The 16411-nt window shown below is 41.1% G+C and overlaps 1 protein-coding gene across 25 annotated transcripts in view; it reads left to right on the top strand.

Annotated features, from left to right (window-relative positions):
• Positions 1–16411, top strand: part of FNBP1 (formin binding protein 1) — a 157473-nt gene that overhangs the window by 107626 nt on the left and 33436 nt on the right. For all 25 annotated transcript variants that reach the window (XM_075120637.1, XM_048823028.2, XM_048823021.2 and 22 more), the window contains 2 exons: positions 6395–6523; positions 8004–8150. In XM_075120637.1, the coding sequence (XP_074976738.1) occupies positions 6395–6523; positions 8004–8150 (276 nt within the window). The remainder of the gene's footprint in view (positions 1–6394; positions 6524–8003; positions 8151–16411) is intronic.

Below are 16411 nucleotides of genomic sequence, written 5' to 3'. Positions count from 1 at the left end.
ATGACTAGGGCTTCTAGGTGCAACAGTAAAACAAATAATAATACTCGTGTGTTTGCAGGATTGGTCCCATAAATTAAAAAAAAGAATAAATAACAATGGATAATAATGTACTACTTGAAAATAATTTATAAAGTATTGTGACATAGGACTCAGTTATGAAACTCATACTCACTCAGTCGCACTTAATGGATTGTTTTCGCAAGGGACTTAAATGCATGCCTAATTTTAGGGTTGTGAGTGGTCCCATTGATTTAGAGATGTGCTCAAGCACCTTGTTGAGTTGGGACCGAAGTCAATAGGACTATTTGTCCATAAACTGTAACGTTAAAAATGGATTATAGTCTTGTAAACTCTACTGATGATACTGATACCACGGGAAGTCCCATTGCACTTCCTGATAATGAATACTTGCAGTTATAAGCAGTGACTCACTGTTTGTGTTGCAGCATCAGGCACTGTGTCTGAAATGTTATAGGAACAATTGAAAACATTCCTGAAATTGTGAAGTATTTCTTAGCATGCTTTTATCATTAACCTATTTTGAAGTTTCTTGTTCATATTTGCATTTCAGTCTGGTCTTATATTTATCAAAGACAGATCTATTGTTTGGCAGGCAGCAACCTGACGCTGCTTCACCTTACACACTTGTCTGCCCAAAATTTTTTTTAAAACTCCATCAAACTTTTAACTGGAAACTCTGCACTTCCGGACAAGACCAACTGCTGAGAAGTTGGACTGTTTCACTCATTGTACCCTGGAGACCGTTTTTTTTTGTGGGGAGATTTTTTTCTTCCTTTTTCAGTTATTCATTTGCCTTCTACGACAACAGCCTGTGGGAGTTATGTTTTGCCTGTGTAAACCTAAAAGACAATATATCTATCAACCCTTTTGCTGTTTCTGGAAAGTGTCTTTTGAAAAGTTCCCTTGAATTGTTCTCAACAAAACATGCTTCATTCTTCATCCTTACTGCAGACTGAAATGGTAAATAGGATAGGAGAAATTTGATCACCCCTCAAAAAAACTAATTGACAGTTTTTCTAGAACACAGAACCATACTGGGGGATGTGACATAGTCTGAATAATGTAATTAATTTTTTAAAAACTTCTCTAAGACACATCATTGTAATGGCATGATAACATAATAATAACTTCTTGTTCCTCACAGAATTTCTGAATGCTAATCGTAAAAGGGTTATGTCCATAATCCATTGAAGTTAGTTACATTGTCTTCAATGGGAGTTGGACAAAGTACAGTATGACAAAACCCCAGCTGCCTGTTCAAAAACTCCAGTTTAGCCTATTTCATATGTTACATCTCAGCATTCATTCCAAGAAACTCAGTACCTGGAATTTACATCTTTACGCCAGTATTCTTTACTTTTCCAATTCACCTTCACAACATGAGCATTTTAAAAAAAAATCTTGATATAATAAAAGGAATTCAAAGAGTCTTCCATTATAAAGTACTATGTTTTAGTTAGAGGTCAGATACTTAAATTACACTGCATGCATGCAAAAATTATTGATAAATCTGGGAAAATTTTCCAGCACTAATATGCAGTGTCCATCCAATACAAGAATGCACTCTTTGTTGCTAAACTGAAAAAAAATTCTTGGAGTATAGCTTTTAAAAGTAGCTGTTCTAAGTAGCCTCATGTGAGACTCAGATATGCCCTGTAATCCATGTTACATCAGAAAAAAATGTTTGCCAGGTTTGAAATTCTTTTAATTCCTAAATTTAAAGGGGTGGGGGGGAATCTTTTTCTGAATGAAGTACTTCACCCATAAAAGACTGTAGACCATAACTGATCTCACCTCCAGTGCCACCCATTTAGCTCACCTTTTTCCCCATCTCCAAAGGTTTGTTGGGATCATTACAAGCATCTGGAACAACCAGTAGCTGCTGTGTGCAAGTCTTGTTAATGCAATTCAATGGTTAGATAGAAAATTGGTGCAGGAAATGTGGCAAAAATAAGTTTGATACCACAGGGTTTGTTTTTTCCTGCTAGCTGGTAGAGACAGGCAAAAGTGCTGTTGCCAAACTGTGCAGCTATTCAGTTTGTTTTTCAGCATGAGAGACAAATCTGTGTACGTAAGCCTGGTTGTTGTTTTTTTTTTAAAGTGCTGAGTACCCACAGCTCCAATTGCTGTCAATGTGGGTTGCAGCTACTCAGCACCTCTAAAAATCAGGCCATTAAAATGCATCACATAATCCTTTGTTTTATTTTAACTTTACAAATGTTTAGCATCATCATGGCAAAATAAACCCAGCCTCTTACATGGACATTTTATGCTGTATTTTTTACTGAGTACTGGAAATGCCATTCAATTAAGTTCTTCCCACTTACCATCAAGATCTAGTGTGGCAAGCTGAGAAAGGAAGCATCATTCAGGCAGAAATAATGGTAGTTTTGTGCACCTCCTATGCTAGAGAGAGTTCTAATGGGCCAGATCCCTGGCTGGTGTAAATTGGAATAGCTCTGTCAAAGTCGGATAAAGCTATGGCAGTTTACACTAGCTGAAGATCTGGACTTACAGATCTGCCTCATCCTTCATTCATAACTCAGGTATTTATAGAAAGCATGACTCTGAAATAAATGAACACTAAAATCTGAGTTGTGGTTTTGATCGAAATCTGGATTTTATTGTGTCCTGGCTGATATGGGGCTGAAAAGACTAACAATGCAGCAGATATCAGACTGCAGTTCAATTTTTAAGAAATTGTCTCTTAATTAGAAGTGCTGCACCTATGACCTTTAGGTTTTATTGTTGCATATGAGCTTTAAGAAAGAATTGCTTTAGCAAAAGCAGACTAAGGACAGCTAAGAAGTAGGCAGCATGCTTCATATGCATGTTTATTTGGGGGCCCATAAACTAATATTGGAAAAGAGATTCCATGAAGAGGGGGCCTCATTAGCTTTCAGCATGACAGGTGAGGTGCAAAGCAAAAAAACCAAAACAAACCTGCGTGTGCTCTTTATTGCTTCTTTATGATGTATAAAGATTACCTAATTTGTTGTTCTTCTTTGGTTATATTGTAACTATCTAGTCTTGACATATATTTTCTCTTCTGGAGAATTCTGTCAGTCTTTGGAAGACTTCACTTGGAATGTGACTTCACATCTGGAGGTTTAAACCTGAGCTCTGGTTCTATGGACCCTGCCCACTTGAAAGGAGAACGGAGAAAAAGTTGAAAAAGCTGCCGCTCAGGTTTCAAACACTTACTTCTGAGGTCATGGATCTGGTCTTCCAAAGCCTGCCCTTTAGGAAAAGCCAAGCCAAAACCAGAACTTTCTAATGTAAAAAGAAGTAGGAAAAAACTCCATCTCTTTGGAGCGTTCTTTATGTATAAGTGAGCAGTATAAAAATAAAATTAGTTTTGTATTTTATTTCCTGTGCAGTTCACCTTTAAATTATTCCTATGATTCCCTCTCCTGTGTGACTCAGTGCCTGCAGCTCTAGACTACTGCATCCATGAGGAGTCTGAATCTGAAATGTAATGTCCCCAACTCATATTTTTATTATTCTGTAACTCCCACCGGAGTACAAGAACAGAGCTATAAAATATAACTCTGTTAATATTAAAGTGGTGATGTTAGTAGTAATAATTTAAAAAATTCCAGGCATTTTTATATGTTATTTTAAGATCAAAATACCTCACTGGAAAAACATTTAAAATGTCTTGAGCTTGCCCAATGCAAAAAAAAGGTGAAGAGGAACAATAACGTTACCGTGGCTCTCAGATCGGAATTCTTGTTTTGGAATGTAACCGGTTCTAGTTACTCATCTGCTGTGTTCTTATATTTTGGGGCACTTACACTCACGTTGAAAACTATGGGTCCTGTCCTGCAAACATTTAGGTATGAGATACTTTATTCATGTGAAACTAATGGGCCTCCTTTTGGGAGTGATTTGCAGGATCAGGCCCTAAATCTGTATTCATGAATTACTGGTCTTATGTTTCAACGATGAAGTCAAGAGATAACGGCAGCTTGCGTAAACAGAACTGGGCTGTCCATGGAACTTAGCTCAAACAATGGATTGCTCTTAGATGGCTGTACAGAATGGGATTCATAAGTGAATATTGATCTATAGCAGCTGGACCATGAGTAAGAGGTAGGGGAAGGGACAATCTTACATTACTGTTATAGCCTGGCAGATTTTTGTATGGGTGACTTCATTTTTATATTGTTTTTTTTTTTTCAGTGTAAAAATGTAGCAATAATTGTTCCTTAATCAAATTTAATGCAAATATGTGTGTATAATAAGTAATATAGCTCTCATGTAGAAAAACAACTGAACCGGCCTCTAGGGATTTCATTGCATATAAATAAAATTCCTGAAGACATACATGCTTGCTTACCATAATTAGCAGAAAGTTGAAGAATCTTGGGAGCATTGCATATGGCTGTTTTCTTTGATTTAGTTCGCTTATCTGTTTCTAATTATGGTATTTTGCATTAAATGCTACTGTTTTGGCTCTTGGCATGCACATCATGCCCAATGAGTTCTCACTGGGTTTCTTAAATCATTTTATGAAACTAAGATAAAATGAATCCAGGAAAGTTTTACAATCAAATGTGCTTGCAAAAGAAATTGCAGAACTGAGTGAAATAAATAATTAGGTGATAGCTATGAGCTGGATGGATAGATGAGGAACAGGTTCATTTCTCTGCAAGAGGAGATCTGAAACCTTCTGGCACAATTTGTTACTTTCCATTTATCATGCGTAAAATGTTTCATGATTTGGTATTTTATGTGGATTTATTGTCAGGAAACTATTGTCTGCCTGGAACAGTTCACAGGATAACCCAATTATGAACTGTTCTAATAGGATTGTTTTGGGAGAGAATGAGTGATCAAACCTGGCAGTATTTTAGGAATGAATCTTAAAATTCAAAACCTCCAAAAATATTCTCAGCTCTGCTCCAAGGGTTAGGTAAAAAGGGTCAGATTAGGAGCACGCTTGGATGCCTGAAGAGCTAGTGCAGTCAGGAGGGTGTAGGTGTACATGGGCAAATTCTGATCCCACTGAAATCAATGACAAAACTCCCATCTACTTTTCTGAGAGCAGCATTTGGTCCAGGGACATGAAACTCTTTTTGGAACAGATGGGAGCATATACAGGTGAGGTGCGCTACATCGGAGCAGAACAGGCAACAATGCACCGGCTGAGAATAGAAACCAGGAGGAGAGTGAACAAGTGAACATAGGATAGGAGGCAAAGGCATATAGAGTGCAGAGTGAGAGAGGGAGGGAGGGATGCTGTGCAAAGGCGAACAGCGAGGAAGGAAAAGGCAGCTGAAATAAACAGATGGGGTAGATAGAGAGGAAAATAATATTGTGACAGAAGGCCTCAGGAAGGAGAATCTAAAAAGAGAGAGAGAGAGATCAGCAAATATGAAGAAAGGGGTCACTCAAGGAAGCGCATCTCTGTAAATGCGGAAGCACTGGGAAGAGCATGGTGGGATCACGTATGCAAAGGATTCCAGCATTGTGGTATTGGTTCTAGTGTGGGGAAGCAAAAAAATCTTTGCTGGCCAACAGGGAAGTAGATTGTTCAGAGGCGAGCAGAAAACATCTGAGCAGGCCTGGGGTGGAGTGGGAAGACTAGCCATATATGTCAAGAGAAGTTCAGAGGTAAGGAAGAGAGTCCTGGATGAGCTACAGCTGTGACAGTCTTGTTATGGGAATAAGGGGATGATCACAGAATTCAAACATGTGCATGGAAAGAAATATTGGTGAGAATAGAAGAGATCAGCTGCCCAAACGTAAACTGGAGCATAGGAATTGGAGGAATAAACTGAGCAGTAAAATTACAGCTATGGTACAAGATTTCTTTCTCAGATAATAAAGAATGAAAATGAGTGGAGATGTCAGACCCGAAGGCATGTTTAGGCCATAATAACCATTATCTCCTTAGTCAAACTAAGAACACCATTCTAAAGAGTCTGGTATTGCAAGCTTTCCAAGTGCCTACCTCCCATGATTTCAATGAGATCTCAAAGCACAGAAGGTTCACGGGATTGGGCCCAACTATTCACAGTATTTAGAAAAGGCAAGGTCCTGCAAAGTGCAGAGTAAATTCCTGGACGTCAAAAGTGAGAACATGAAAAGGAAAAACAAGGAATATGAGTTTTGGCAGTGCAAATTTGGAACAAATACTTGGAGCAGGTAAGATTTAATGGAGGAGGAGAATGAACAAAGAGAGACAGTAAAAATGGAAAGTATGCAAAGATCCAACTGCTAATGTTTTCCCCAAAGTTTAGTGTGTGCTGAATAGTGGTAAATGCAGTAGGAATAAAATCGGAGTGGCTAAAACCATACCGTCCTAGTCTGGTACAACTTACCTCTAAATAGTGTAAAGTATAATGTTCTTTTGGCTTTTCCTCAGGCAAGACAGCAAGCACAAACACGACATCAAATGGCAGAAGACAGCAAAGGAGAATACTCATCCATTCTTCAGAAATTTAACCACGAGCAACGCGAACATTATCACACGCACATACCAAACATCTTCCAGGTGAGATCTCATAGTACTGACTTACAGCAGCCTGTGTTCTTGGTGTGGCTACATCGACTAGATGCATTACAATGCATTGGTAAGCCAGATTAATTCTGTGATACCGGTTCTCTGCTCTGCAGAAGCCACAGCACCGCATTAGCAGACACTGGACATGATACAGCAACCCAGGATCTCTAAAAGAAGTAGTTGCTCTCTTTGGTGGGAGCAACAATTCCTTTGAATCCAAAGAGATGTTATGGAGCTCAGTCTACTAAACTCCCTCTGACCTCTGGGCTAGCTACCAGACTGATTGATAATGTGGGAGGTGGGAGTCTGCTAGATGTTATGGCAGGAAGGGGCATGCCTGATGACATTATTCATAGTCTTGTTTTATTACACTCTACATTCTTGCAGCTGGGGAATGAGAGCATTGCTTGCAATGTTGAGGCACGAATCAACTGAGAGTATTGTCATCTATAAAACCTTACGCTCCTTTGTGACCTGTTTTCATACCTAGATTTCAAAGATGTTTAGATTTATACCACGTTCATGTTGGGCAATAGCTTAATGGATGTCAAAGAGGCAAGTGCTTACAGTTTGATTAAGTTGACTAAAAATGTCAGATGATGGCCAAGAAAGACATTGCAGAGAGAAAGTTAAAACTGCAGAGAGAAAGTTAAAACTACTGTGCTCTTTATTCATGGTCATTCAAGCCACTGTCTAGGATAAATTATTCCAAGGCATTTTGTGTTATTAAAAAAAGCAGCATCCCCAGGCCATGTATACCCTTCTTACAAGGCCTTTAGAGACCATAAAACTTTGGATCTGGTAAGCGCTGAATTGAACTTACATCCTTGGCTAAGCATAGTTTGGGTGCCTGTGCATTACCAGTGCTCCAGAAAATTCCCTTGCTTTGCTTTAAGTGTTAAAATAGCATTCAGAGAGCTGTTTTACTTTTAAAAGAATGATACCAGTGTGTTCTTTCCTGCAGTTGTTTCATTTTTCTGTTGATCGTGGTTGGGTCGCAGTTTAACAGGAAAAAAATGAGTTGGGGGGGTGGTTCTCAGCAGTCAGTGTCCTATCAGGTCTTATGATTCAACATGAAACATGCACTTTTGACACCTGGACACACACTGTGCCTCCTATTGTAATCCATCATAACAAGAATATGCAACATCTGGTTTTCCTGTGTCCTAAACCAGAGGTCAATGGAACTGAAGATCCTTGGCGCTCTCTGCAGTGATCAATAGGGTGCCTATATTGAGATGCCCTGATGTAAACATTGTAACATAATATGGAGATTACTCTGAGGCCGTCCTTTGATTGCCGATATCACTAAACCATACATTACATGAGAATAACTATCTTAATTTGCCTCCGTTTAAAGTCTTATTTAAACAACTGATATAACAGGAGCTGTTTTGTTGCAGAAATTAAAATTAATTGAAACTGTGAAATAACTTTTGATGTTTGATCAAAGTGAAATGTAATGTTTCAGAAAATACAAGAGATGGAGGAAAGGAGGATAGTGAGGATAGGCGAATGCATGAAAACCTATGCAGAAGTGGACCGCCAGGTGATCCCAATAATTGGGAAGTGTCTGGACGGAATAACGAAGGCAGCAGAATCAATTGATCATAAAAATGTAAGTGTTGAATGTGGTATCTTCTTCTTTCTCCTGTGTTCTTTATTATTTATTAGTTGTATAATAAAACCTAGGAGCGCAAGTCGGGAGCTAAAACCCTATTGTGCTAGGCACTGTACAGACACAGAACATAAAGATGGTCCCTGCCCCAAATTGCTTGCTCTGAAAACTGTTAAGAAAGAATTTGAAACACATAACTTGCACCCAAATCCAGTTAGTGCACAGAAAAGGTGTTCCTCTATCACATGTTAAGTAAGGATAGCTTTAGTTCATGTTTTATTTTATGAAGGATAGTTGTTTTGTCTTGTTACAGAGAAAAATCTGTTCTTCTCACGGATGTATTTGTTTAGCAAATTAATCCATAGGGTCATTTGTCTTTTAAGAAGGAAACGTTTCTTTTACCAAATTTACTCCATTAACATGCATTCTATACATAAGCGTTTGGTTTGGCTGTATTTAGATAAGATGCTGTATTCTAAAGATGTGACTGTTAGGGCCTGTATACACTATTACAGTATTGTCGACAAAAGTCAGCTTTCATCAGCAAAGCAGTGGAGGTGTACACACTGAAATGCTCTTCTCGCTGACATAACTCCCCTACTACACTGACAAAATAAAACCACCTTTACAAGAGGCATAGAGCTTTTTGCAACATAATTAGAGTGACGCAGCGTCAGTGTAGAGACAGCGCTTGTTTATGTTGCCCTAATTGGCCTCCAGGAAGTGTCCCACAATGCCCGTCGTGACCGCACTGGTCAGCAGTTTGAACTCCGCTGCCCTGAAGGTACACAGCCACGTGCCGCTCCCCCATTTAAATGCCTGGGAATTTTTGAACTTTTCACTTTCTGTTTGGATGGCATAGACTATTCACACAGCATCTTCCCAGGTGACCATGCTGGTTTTCTGCAACAGATGAGCTCCCACATGGAGTACACCAGAGCTGTTGGATCTGCTGGGTCTGTGGGGAGAGGAGGCTGTGCAGTTGCAGTTTTGCTCAAGTCGTAGGAACTTTGATATCTATGGGCAGATTGCTCATGGCATGCAGGACAAGGGACACAAAAGGGACATGCAGCAGTGCCATGCTATGATCAAGGAGCTGTGGCAGGCATACCAGAAGGCAAGGGGGCCAGCTGTTGTTTTGGTGCAGCACCAAAGACATGCTGCTTCTACAAGAAGCTGCATGCCATCCTTGGTGGTGACACCACCACCACCACCAAGAGCCCTATGGATACTTCAGGCTGGAGGCAGCAGCCAGTGGAGTCAACCCTGGGATGAAGTGGTGGATGAGGAAGTGGAGTTGGAGGAGTGTGTGGGACATGCAACAGAATTGTCCAGTGGCATGGCAAGCCAGGATCTATTTTTTCACTCTGGAGGGGTCTAGCCAGACCCAGCTCTCTGGCTCACATGAAGCAGGAGAGGCAAGCTTTGGTAAGCATACCTTTTGCTTTGGTACTGCACAGTGATAGGAGATTGAGTTCTCATTTACTTTGTTATATGATAGAGAAGGGATAAGGGATAGAAATTAACAACAAAGCCTAAGCAGGTACGCATTGGGGGCCCTGCGGAAAAGTTTGTTAATGTACACTGGGGTGTCTTGGGAATCCTCCATAGGAAACTTTCGTGTAGGTACTCTGCAATCCTCTGCTGAAGGTTCCTTGGCAAAGCTTCCTTGTCTGTCCCCCCGCTGTAGGAAATTTTGCCGTGCCAGCCGGCAATTATTTCTGCAGGGACCAAAGTGGCATATAGGTGAGCAACATACGGACCTGATCTGAAACTGCACGTATGCAGAGATGCACCCTTGCAGCCTGGGATACCCTCAGAAGTGAGATATCGGGTTCGATTACCCAAGCCTTTGGAAAAAGGTGCCAATATTCAGAATACTCTCCCTAGGTGCATGTAGTGACTCTCTCTTCACAAACCATCCAGTTAATGAAAAACTCAGGCTGGACAGCCTGGAAAGGAGACTGGGTCAGGAACGGATAATAGATGAACAAGAGTGGATTATAAAGCTACTGGAGGGCCAGATAGTGAGGCTCAAGTCCCTCATAGTGCTGCAGCCTGAGCACATCCATGCACGATTCCCTCTGCAGCTAATACAGAGTGCCATTCCATGTCCTTCCCAAGCTCCCCCAACACATTCCTTGTATGTTCCCCTTCCGTCGCAGTACCCCTTGCACTCCACCCCGAGAGCCTAGTTTCATGATGAAAGCTGGAGTTGCACACAACTGGAGAGGCTTCACCGAGAGACACTTCTTCATTGCCGTGTCCCCAGTTTGCCAAAAACATAATAATGTTTTATCCTTTAATTAAAGTATAGTCTTTGAAACAAAATGAGTCTTTATTTGTGTCATGCACATGGTAGTTGCTGCTAAAATTCAAATACAGTGGCTATAGGCAGGAACATTTGCTCACTACAATTAAAGCTCAGGAAACAAGCATTACAGGGGTCATTCAAGGCAGCAAGTAAACACTGTCTGTCTGAATGCATCAGATAAAAACACATTACTGGGCCTCATAGTCAAAATGCTCATTCAAAGCCTCCCTGATTCGAATAGCGCCCCCTTGAGCCCCTCTAATTGCCCTGGTATCTGACTGCTCAAAAGCAGCAGCCAGCCAATCCACCCCAGCACTCCACCCTTGGGGAAACTTTTCCCCCTTCATTTTGCAAATGTTATGCAGAGCACAGCAGGCTGCTATGACCATTGGAATATTTTCCTCATTGAGGTCTAATCTGCCAAAAAGGCAGCACCAGCAACCTTTTAATCTGCCAAAGGTACATTCAGTGTTCATTTGTCACCTGCTGAGCCTGTTGTTGAAGCATTCCTTGCTACTGTCTAGGTTCCCAGTGTAAGGCTTCATGAGCCACAGGAGCAAGGAGTTGGCAGGGTGGGCATTGCACATCTCCCATTGGAATCTTCTGGTCTGGACAGAAAGTCCCAGTATGCAGATTTCTATACAGTCCAGTGTTCCTAAAGATGCGTATGTCATGAACTTTCCCTGACCAACCCAAATTGGTGTCAGTTTGATCTGCGGCCAAAATTAGGATATGCGTGCCATCGATCACCCCACTGCCGTTAAGGAATCCCATTGCTGCAAAGCCATCAGTTATTTCCGGCACATTACCCAGAGTCTAGTCCTTTGTTGCAGGAGGCAATTAATGGCCCTGCAACTTGCACCACTGCAACCCCTATGGTGAACATTCCAACTCCAAACTGATATGCGACTGACTGGCAGCAGTCTGGATTTGCCAGCATCCGCACAGTGATTGCCACTCACTTTTCCGCTGTGAGGGCAGCTCTCCTTCTGGTATCCTTGTGCCACAGGGCAGGGGCGAGCTCCACGCACAGTTCCAGGAAGATGGCTTTGCGCATCTGAAAGTTCTGAAACCACTGCTCGTCATCCCGTACATGCATTATGATGCTATACCATCACTCAGTGCTTGTTTCCCAAGCCCAGTACCAATAGTCCACCTTGTGCAGCTGCTCCATGAATGCCAGCTGTAATCTTGAATTCTTTCTTTCCATTGCACACAGCAGGGCAGGCACCACAGATTCACTTTGTATCCCTGCTCATGAAATACTGCAGGACCAGCTGCGTTGTGTTCATAATGCTCATCACCAAACTAGTCAGCAGTTCAGGATCCATGCTTTCAGGCAGAGATGACGGGCACAGTTTACAGGGGCTATTCAAAAATGGCGCGAAACGAAGTCGGAAGCCCATGGAATGATGGGACGGAAATAACTGCATCATGAGATGGTGAGCATTCCTCCATGATGCACTGCAATCTGTTCCCAGCTCTCCCAGTGATAGAGGGTGGCTGGTTACACAGTGAGATAGCTACCCATGATGCAATGCCAGAGCACCAACTATGGATTGTTCTGTGGACATGGACAACTGATGTAATTAAAGCCGCATATGATCGTCAACTTAACTCTTTAGTGTAGACAAGGCCTTAGTAAATAGGTTTCAGCATCAATTAGAAGATGAAGGGTATTATCACAGATAGATATTTAGTGGTCAATTCTTATGTGGCAGAAATGTTTGCTCTAGCTTTTCAACAGAACCACAAATCATACCGAACGTTGCAGAAATTTGTTTGTTCTAATTATTCTCATGATTATGGAAATGCTAAATTCTGAGTGTGGAGTTAGACAGCCTACCTGGATCTGGGCTGGATTCAGCTTTGAAAATGAGCCAACACAGGTCAGATTCAGGCAAGGCTGAATGCATGGAGAACTGTTGATAGTATGTGGTTAAAGGAACACAAGCCAAGACTCAAAACCTGCCCTGGCAGGAAAAGAGCAACCCTGTTTTGTGTAAGTCAGACTGTGAGCTTTCATATGTAATCACTGCAGAGATAAGACAGGAGTTCTCAGATGCAAGAAACTTTGGCATTGTGTTCATCACAAGCACTAGTACAGTATTCCCAACCCCAAGTACAGGTCTCAAAAATCATGAGATTGTTAAAGATAATAAATGTGGGGTTCTTTTCATTTAGCTTTTGGTTTTGAGCCTTCTGGGTGCACTTGAGCCATGTTTTTTAGCTTTCTGCATAACCCTGATGGCTAGAAATTTGGTGGTTGTTTTTTTTAAAATGAAAGCTGATATTCTCGTGTAATAACGTAACTCCTGGAATTGGGGCTTTAAGTAAAATACCAAATATTGTGAGACACATGAAAAAAATCAGAGGCATGATCAACACTGCCGTTTGTACCAAAGTATCTCAAATTAACTCTCGTTTGAATAATGTAGGGATCTTTAAGATTTTAATGCTTGTTCTTTTTGGCATTAAAATGTTAAAGGCTGATAGCAAGGCCATGACTGGTGCTATTTTAGGAGTATTAAATAATACTTTGTACTTCTTTGGTGAACTTCATCTGAGGATCTCCTGGCTCTTTACCTAATTCAGTACATTTAGTATTACAAATATCTATAAAAATAATACTGTTCCATACAGCAACTATGAAGTCTACAATTTATAGTACTAAAATTGTGCTGTACATGTAGTAAATAAGAAGGTGGCACCCAGCATTGCAATGTATTTATTCTGCTGGAAACATAATTGGGTGAACTCCATAGGCAGCACCACAGTTGTGATTGCCTGGTGTGTAATACCACTTGTATTGTGCCTTTGATCTTCAGAGGTCTGCACATACCTGACATGACTTGAGGAAGCCCACTGAGGTTGCTGTGTGAGAGCGGGGATTGGCAGCCCCAGTCTTCCCGTTCTGTGCGTACTCCGTTAGATCCCATCTGTTCCTCTGGTATGTGTGTGCTCACACAGTGACAGTAATGATGCTACTATATCTGATGCTACTTTCTGCATCAAAATGTCACACCCATCTCCTTTCCATCTGCCTACACACTGATGACTGGGAAGTATTAAAAATGAAGAGCCATCATGGGCTAGAATTGCCAAAGTGGAGACATTAAAAATATGTTGCTATCAACATTTGCGTTAAGGAAACCTCAGTTACAGAGTGGCTAAGCCATTCATCATGTGGATTCTAGCAGGTGTGATAGAGGTGCTGCTTCATAATAAAATAAAAGTGCATGAATTCCTCTTCTTGCCATCCACTAATGGATTTTCAGAGACTATGTTCAAGAATCAAAGGAGCACAAAGCAGAACTGAATGTCCTTGTCTATGTATTTGTTCCCTAGCACTGAAATATATGTGGGGACTTCTCCTTGTGAGAGTTCTGGAAAACCATTTTTGTTCCACTTCATTATTCAGTGTTAAGAACTGACAGGATATATTGGATATATTTAATATTCATTACACCTTAGCTGGAAAGAAAACTGAAAGACACTCTTGTCCACCTCCAAAGCTGCCAGTTTTTCAGGCTTAATTTATTTAGTTATTCCACTTGTTCAAAAGTAGTATACTTGCTAAGAATCAAATTCTGCCTTCGCCTCAGCTTGCAGAACTCCAGCTAAAATCAATGGGGAGGTATATGGATTTATCTAGGAATATAATTTGTCTCTGTATTTTAAATATACTTATTAGGAGCATGCTGCTTTTTTCCATTCCTTTTCATAGTAACTCTAGTAAGGCAGATGTCATTATTGCAAGGCTAAACCACAATGACTGTTAAGTGAACCTGTGTGGAATTTGCCTCTGCATGCTCTGGCAATAGATGGGATTAATTTGTTATGGACTTCTGAGTTCCTGTTATGACATTCTTGCTGTCTGATACACAGCATGAGCTAGTTATTTTTAGCTCCATTGTAATGGTAGGATGTTTTGACAACATGGAAGGAACATGATATAATTAAAAGAGAAGAAATGAAAGGTTCAGAAGGATGGAATAAAGCACAAGTATATAATGTAATCTGATTTTTTTTATCTCTTGCTACCCCCCCCCCCGGCTCTTGCTTTCATGCTTATAATTAAACATCCTTAGAATTAGGCAAGTTTTAATGTCAAGCTAAGGTGAAACTAGTGAATAATAAGGGAAAGTGCTTCAGTACCGCCTTTAAGGTTTATGGGGGTGATTTACACAGCACCTAATAGATTTATGAGCACAGATCTCATTAGCTTTCAATGGGACCCTTCCTCCTAACCCCCCCTTAGGTGATGTTGAAAATCTTGTATCTTGTCTTTGCTTAATTCAGGTCAGATATGTGCATATCATCCTGGGCTTCTTCCATATGTTCAAATGAATACAAACAAAAGCCACAAAAGGTGGTCAAAGCACCACCCTTCTCTTGGAAGTGCAGTGACATGGCAGTATTCTTAATATCCTTTGGCTAATGAGCCCTCTAGGGACTAAGGCACAATTTCTCTGATGACCTGAGAGAAAATATCCATATGGTATGAAATGAAGAGCTTCCTCCCTAGAAAAGCCAAGAGATTATATGTATATTAAGGAAGGATGATAGGAGAAAATTATGAATGGTCTCGGCCAAAGTTTGTTTGCATTGCACAAGCGATTAATATTTTGTACATGCTAGATTTTGTTTAAGTGACGTAGGGGCAGATTTACAGAACATCTCAGCTTCCATTTAGGCACCGGAATAAGTGGCCAGCGGATGTCCCGCACAGGATGCTGAGCACTCTGGCCAGATTTGGATGTGCTGAGAGAATTTTGAAAATCTGGCCCCATGTGCTTTATGAAAAGTAGGGTCCTTTAAAAATCACAGCCTGTGTGTTTGAAAAGCCGCTAGATTAAAATGCATTTCTGTAATTGGTGTGAGTCGCACATTAGCAATTAGAAGGTTTGCACCCAAAAATGTGCTGCATTTGTAGATCTACTGCACAAGAATGTTATGTATCATTACCGTTTTGGTTAGTTATTATCTGATAATAGATAGGTAAAATAATTGCATGCAATATGTGGCCAGTTTGTGAATGAGGTAATTGTCTACAGCAGGGGTTCTCAAACTTCATTGCACCGTGACCCCCTTCTGAAAACAAAAATTACTAAACGACCCCAGGAGGGGGAATGAAAGCCTAAGCCCGCCCAAGTCCCACCACCTCAGGTAGGGTATGGGGGGCAAAGCCCGAGCTCCTCTGGGCCAGGGTGGGGGTGGGCAAAGCCAAAGCCCCAGGGCTTCAGCCCAAGGCAGGGGGCCTGTAACCTGAGCCCCGACACCCACAGCTGAAGCCCTTGGGTGTCAGCTTCAGCCCCGGGCGGTGGGACTTGGGCTTCAGCCCCATACCCTAGCAAGTCTAAGCCAGTCCTGGCAACCCCATTAAAATGGGGTCGCAACCCACTTTGGGGTCCCGACCCACAGTCTGAGAACCTCTGGTCTACAGAAATTCAATATGGACAGAAGGGTACAAGGCTTTTCACAGCAGCAGAAGACCAATTAGCATTTAAGTTGGTTCTCCTTAAGACAGCAGCATTTATCAGAGCTTTTGATATCTGGCTTGCAATTGGAAGCATAGCAATTCTATAATGGAAGGTTTTTATTGCACAAGATTTTTTGTGGATGCCCGTTAGTGAATCTGAGTGTATGCAAAAGGTGTTCTGAGTCACCTTATGCAAGCTGTCCATTCAAGCACTGGCGTTTTAATTTTTTCAAGGGAAATAAACAGGAATACTAATGAGCATTTACATAGCACTTTTTATCTATGGACCTCAAAACACTTTATAAAGGTGATTAAGCATCATTTTACAACTGGGAAACTGAGGCACCGAAAAGTGAAGTGACTTGCCCAAGGTCATATATCAGCTCAGTGAGAGATCTGAGAAAAGAACTCAGATCTCTTGACTCCGATTTCAATGTCTTCTTCAGTGAGCCATGTTTCCTGTTT

The sequence above is a fragment of the Caretta caretta genome, chromosome 16, assembly GCF_965140235.1.
Source record: "Caretta caretta isolate rCarCar2 chromosome 16, rCarCar1.hap1, whole genome shotgun sequence".
Classification (NCBI taxonomy): domain Eukaryota; kingdom Metazoa; phylum Chordata; order Testudines; family Cheloniidae; genus Caretta; species Caretta caretta.
Note: the sequence above shows the minus strand (reverse complement) of the source record. Positions and strands in the feature narration are given on the sequence as shown.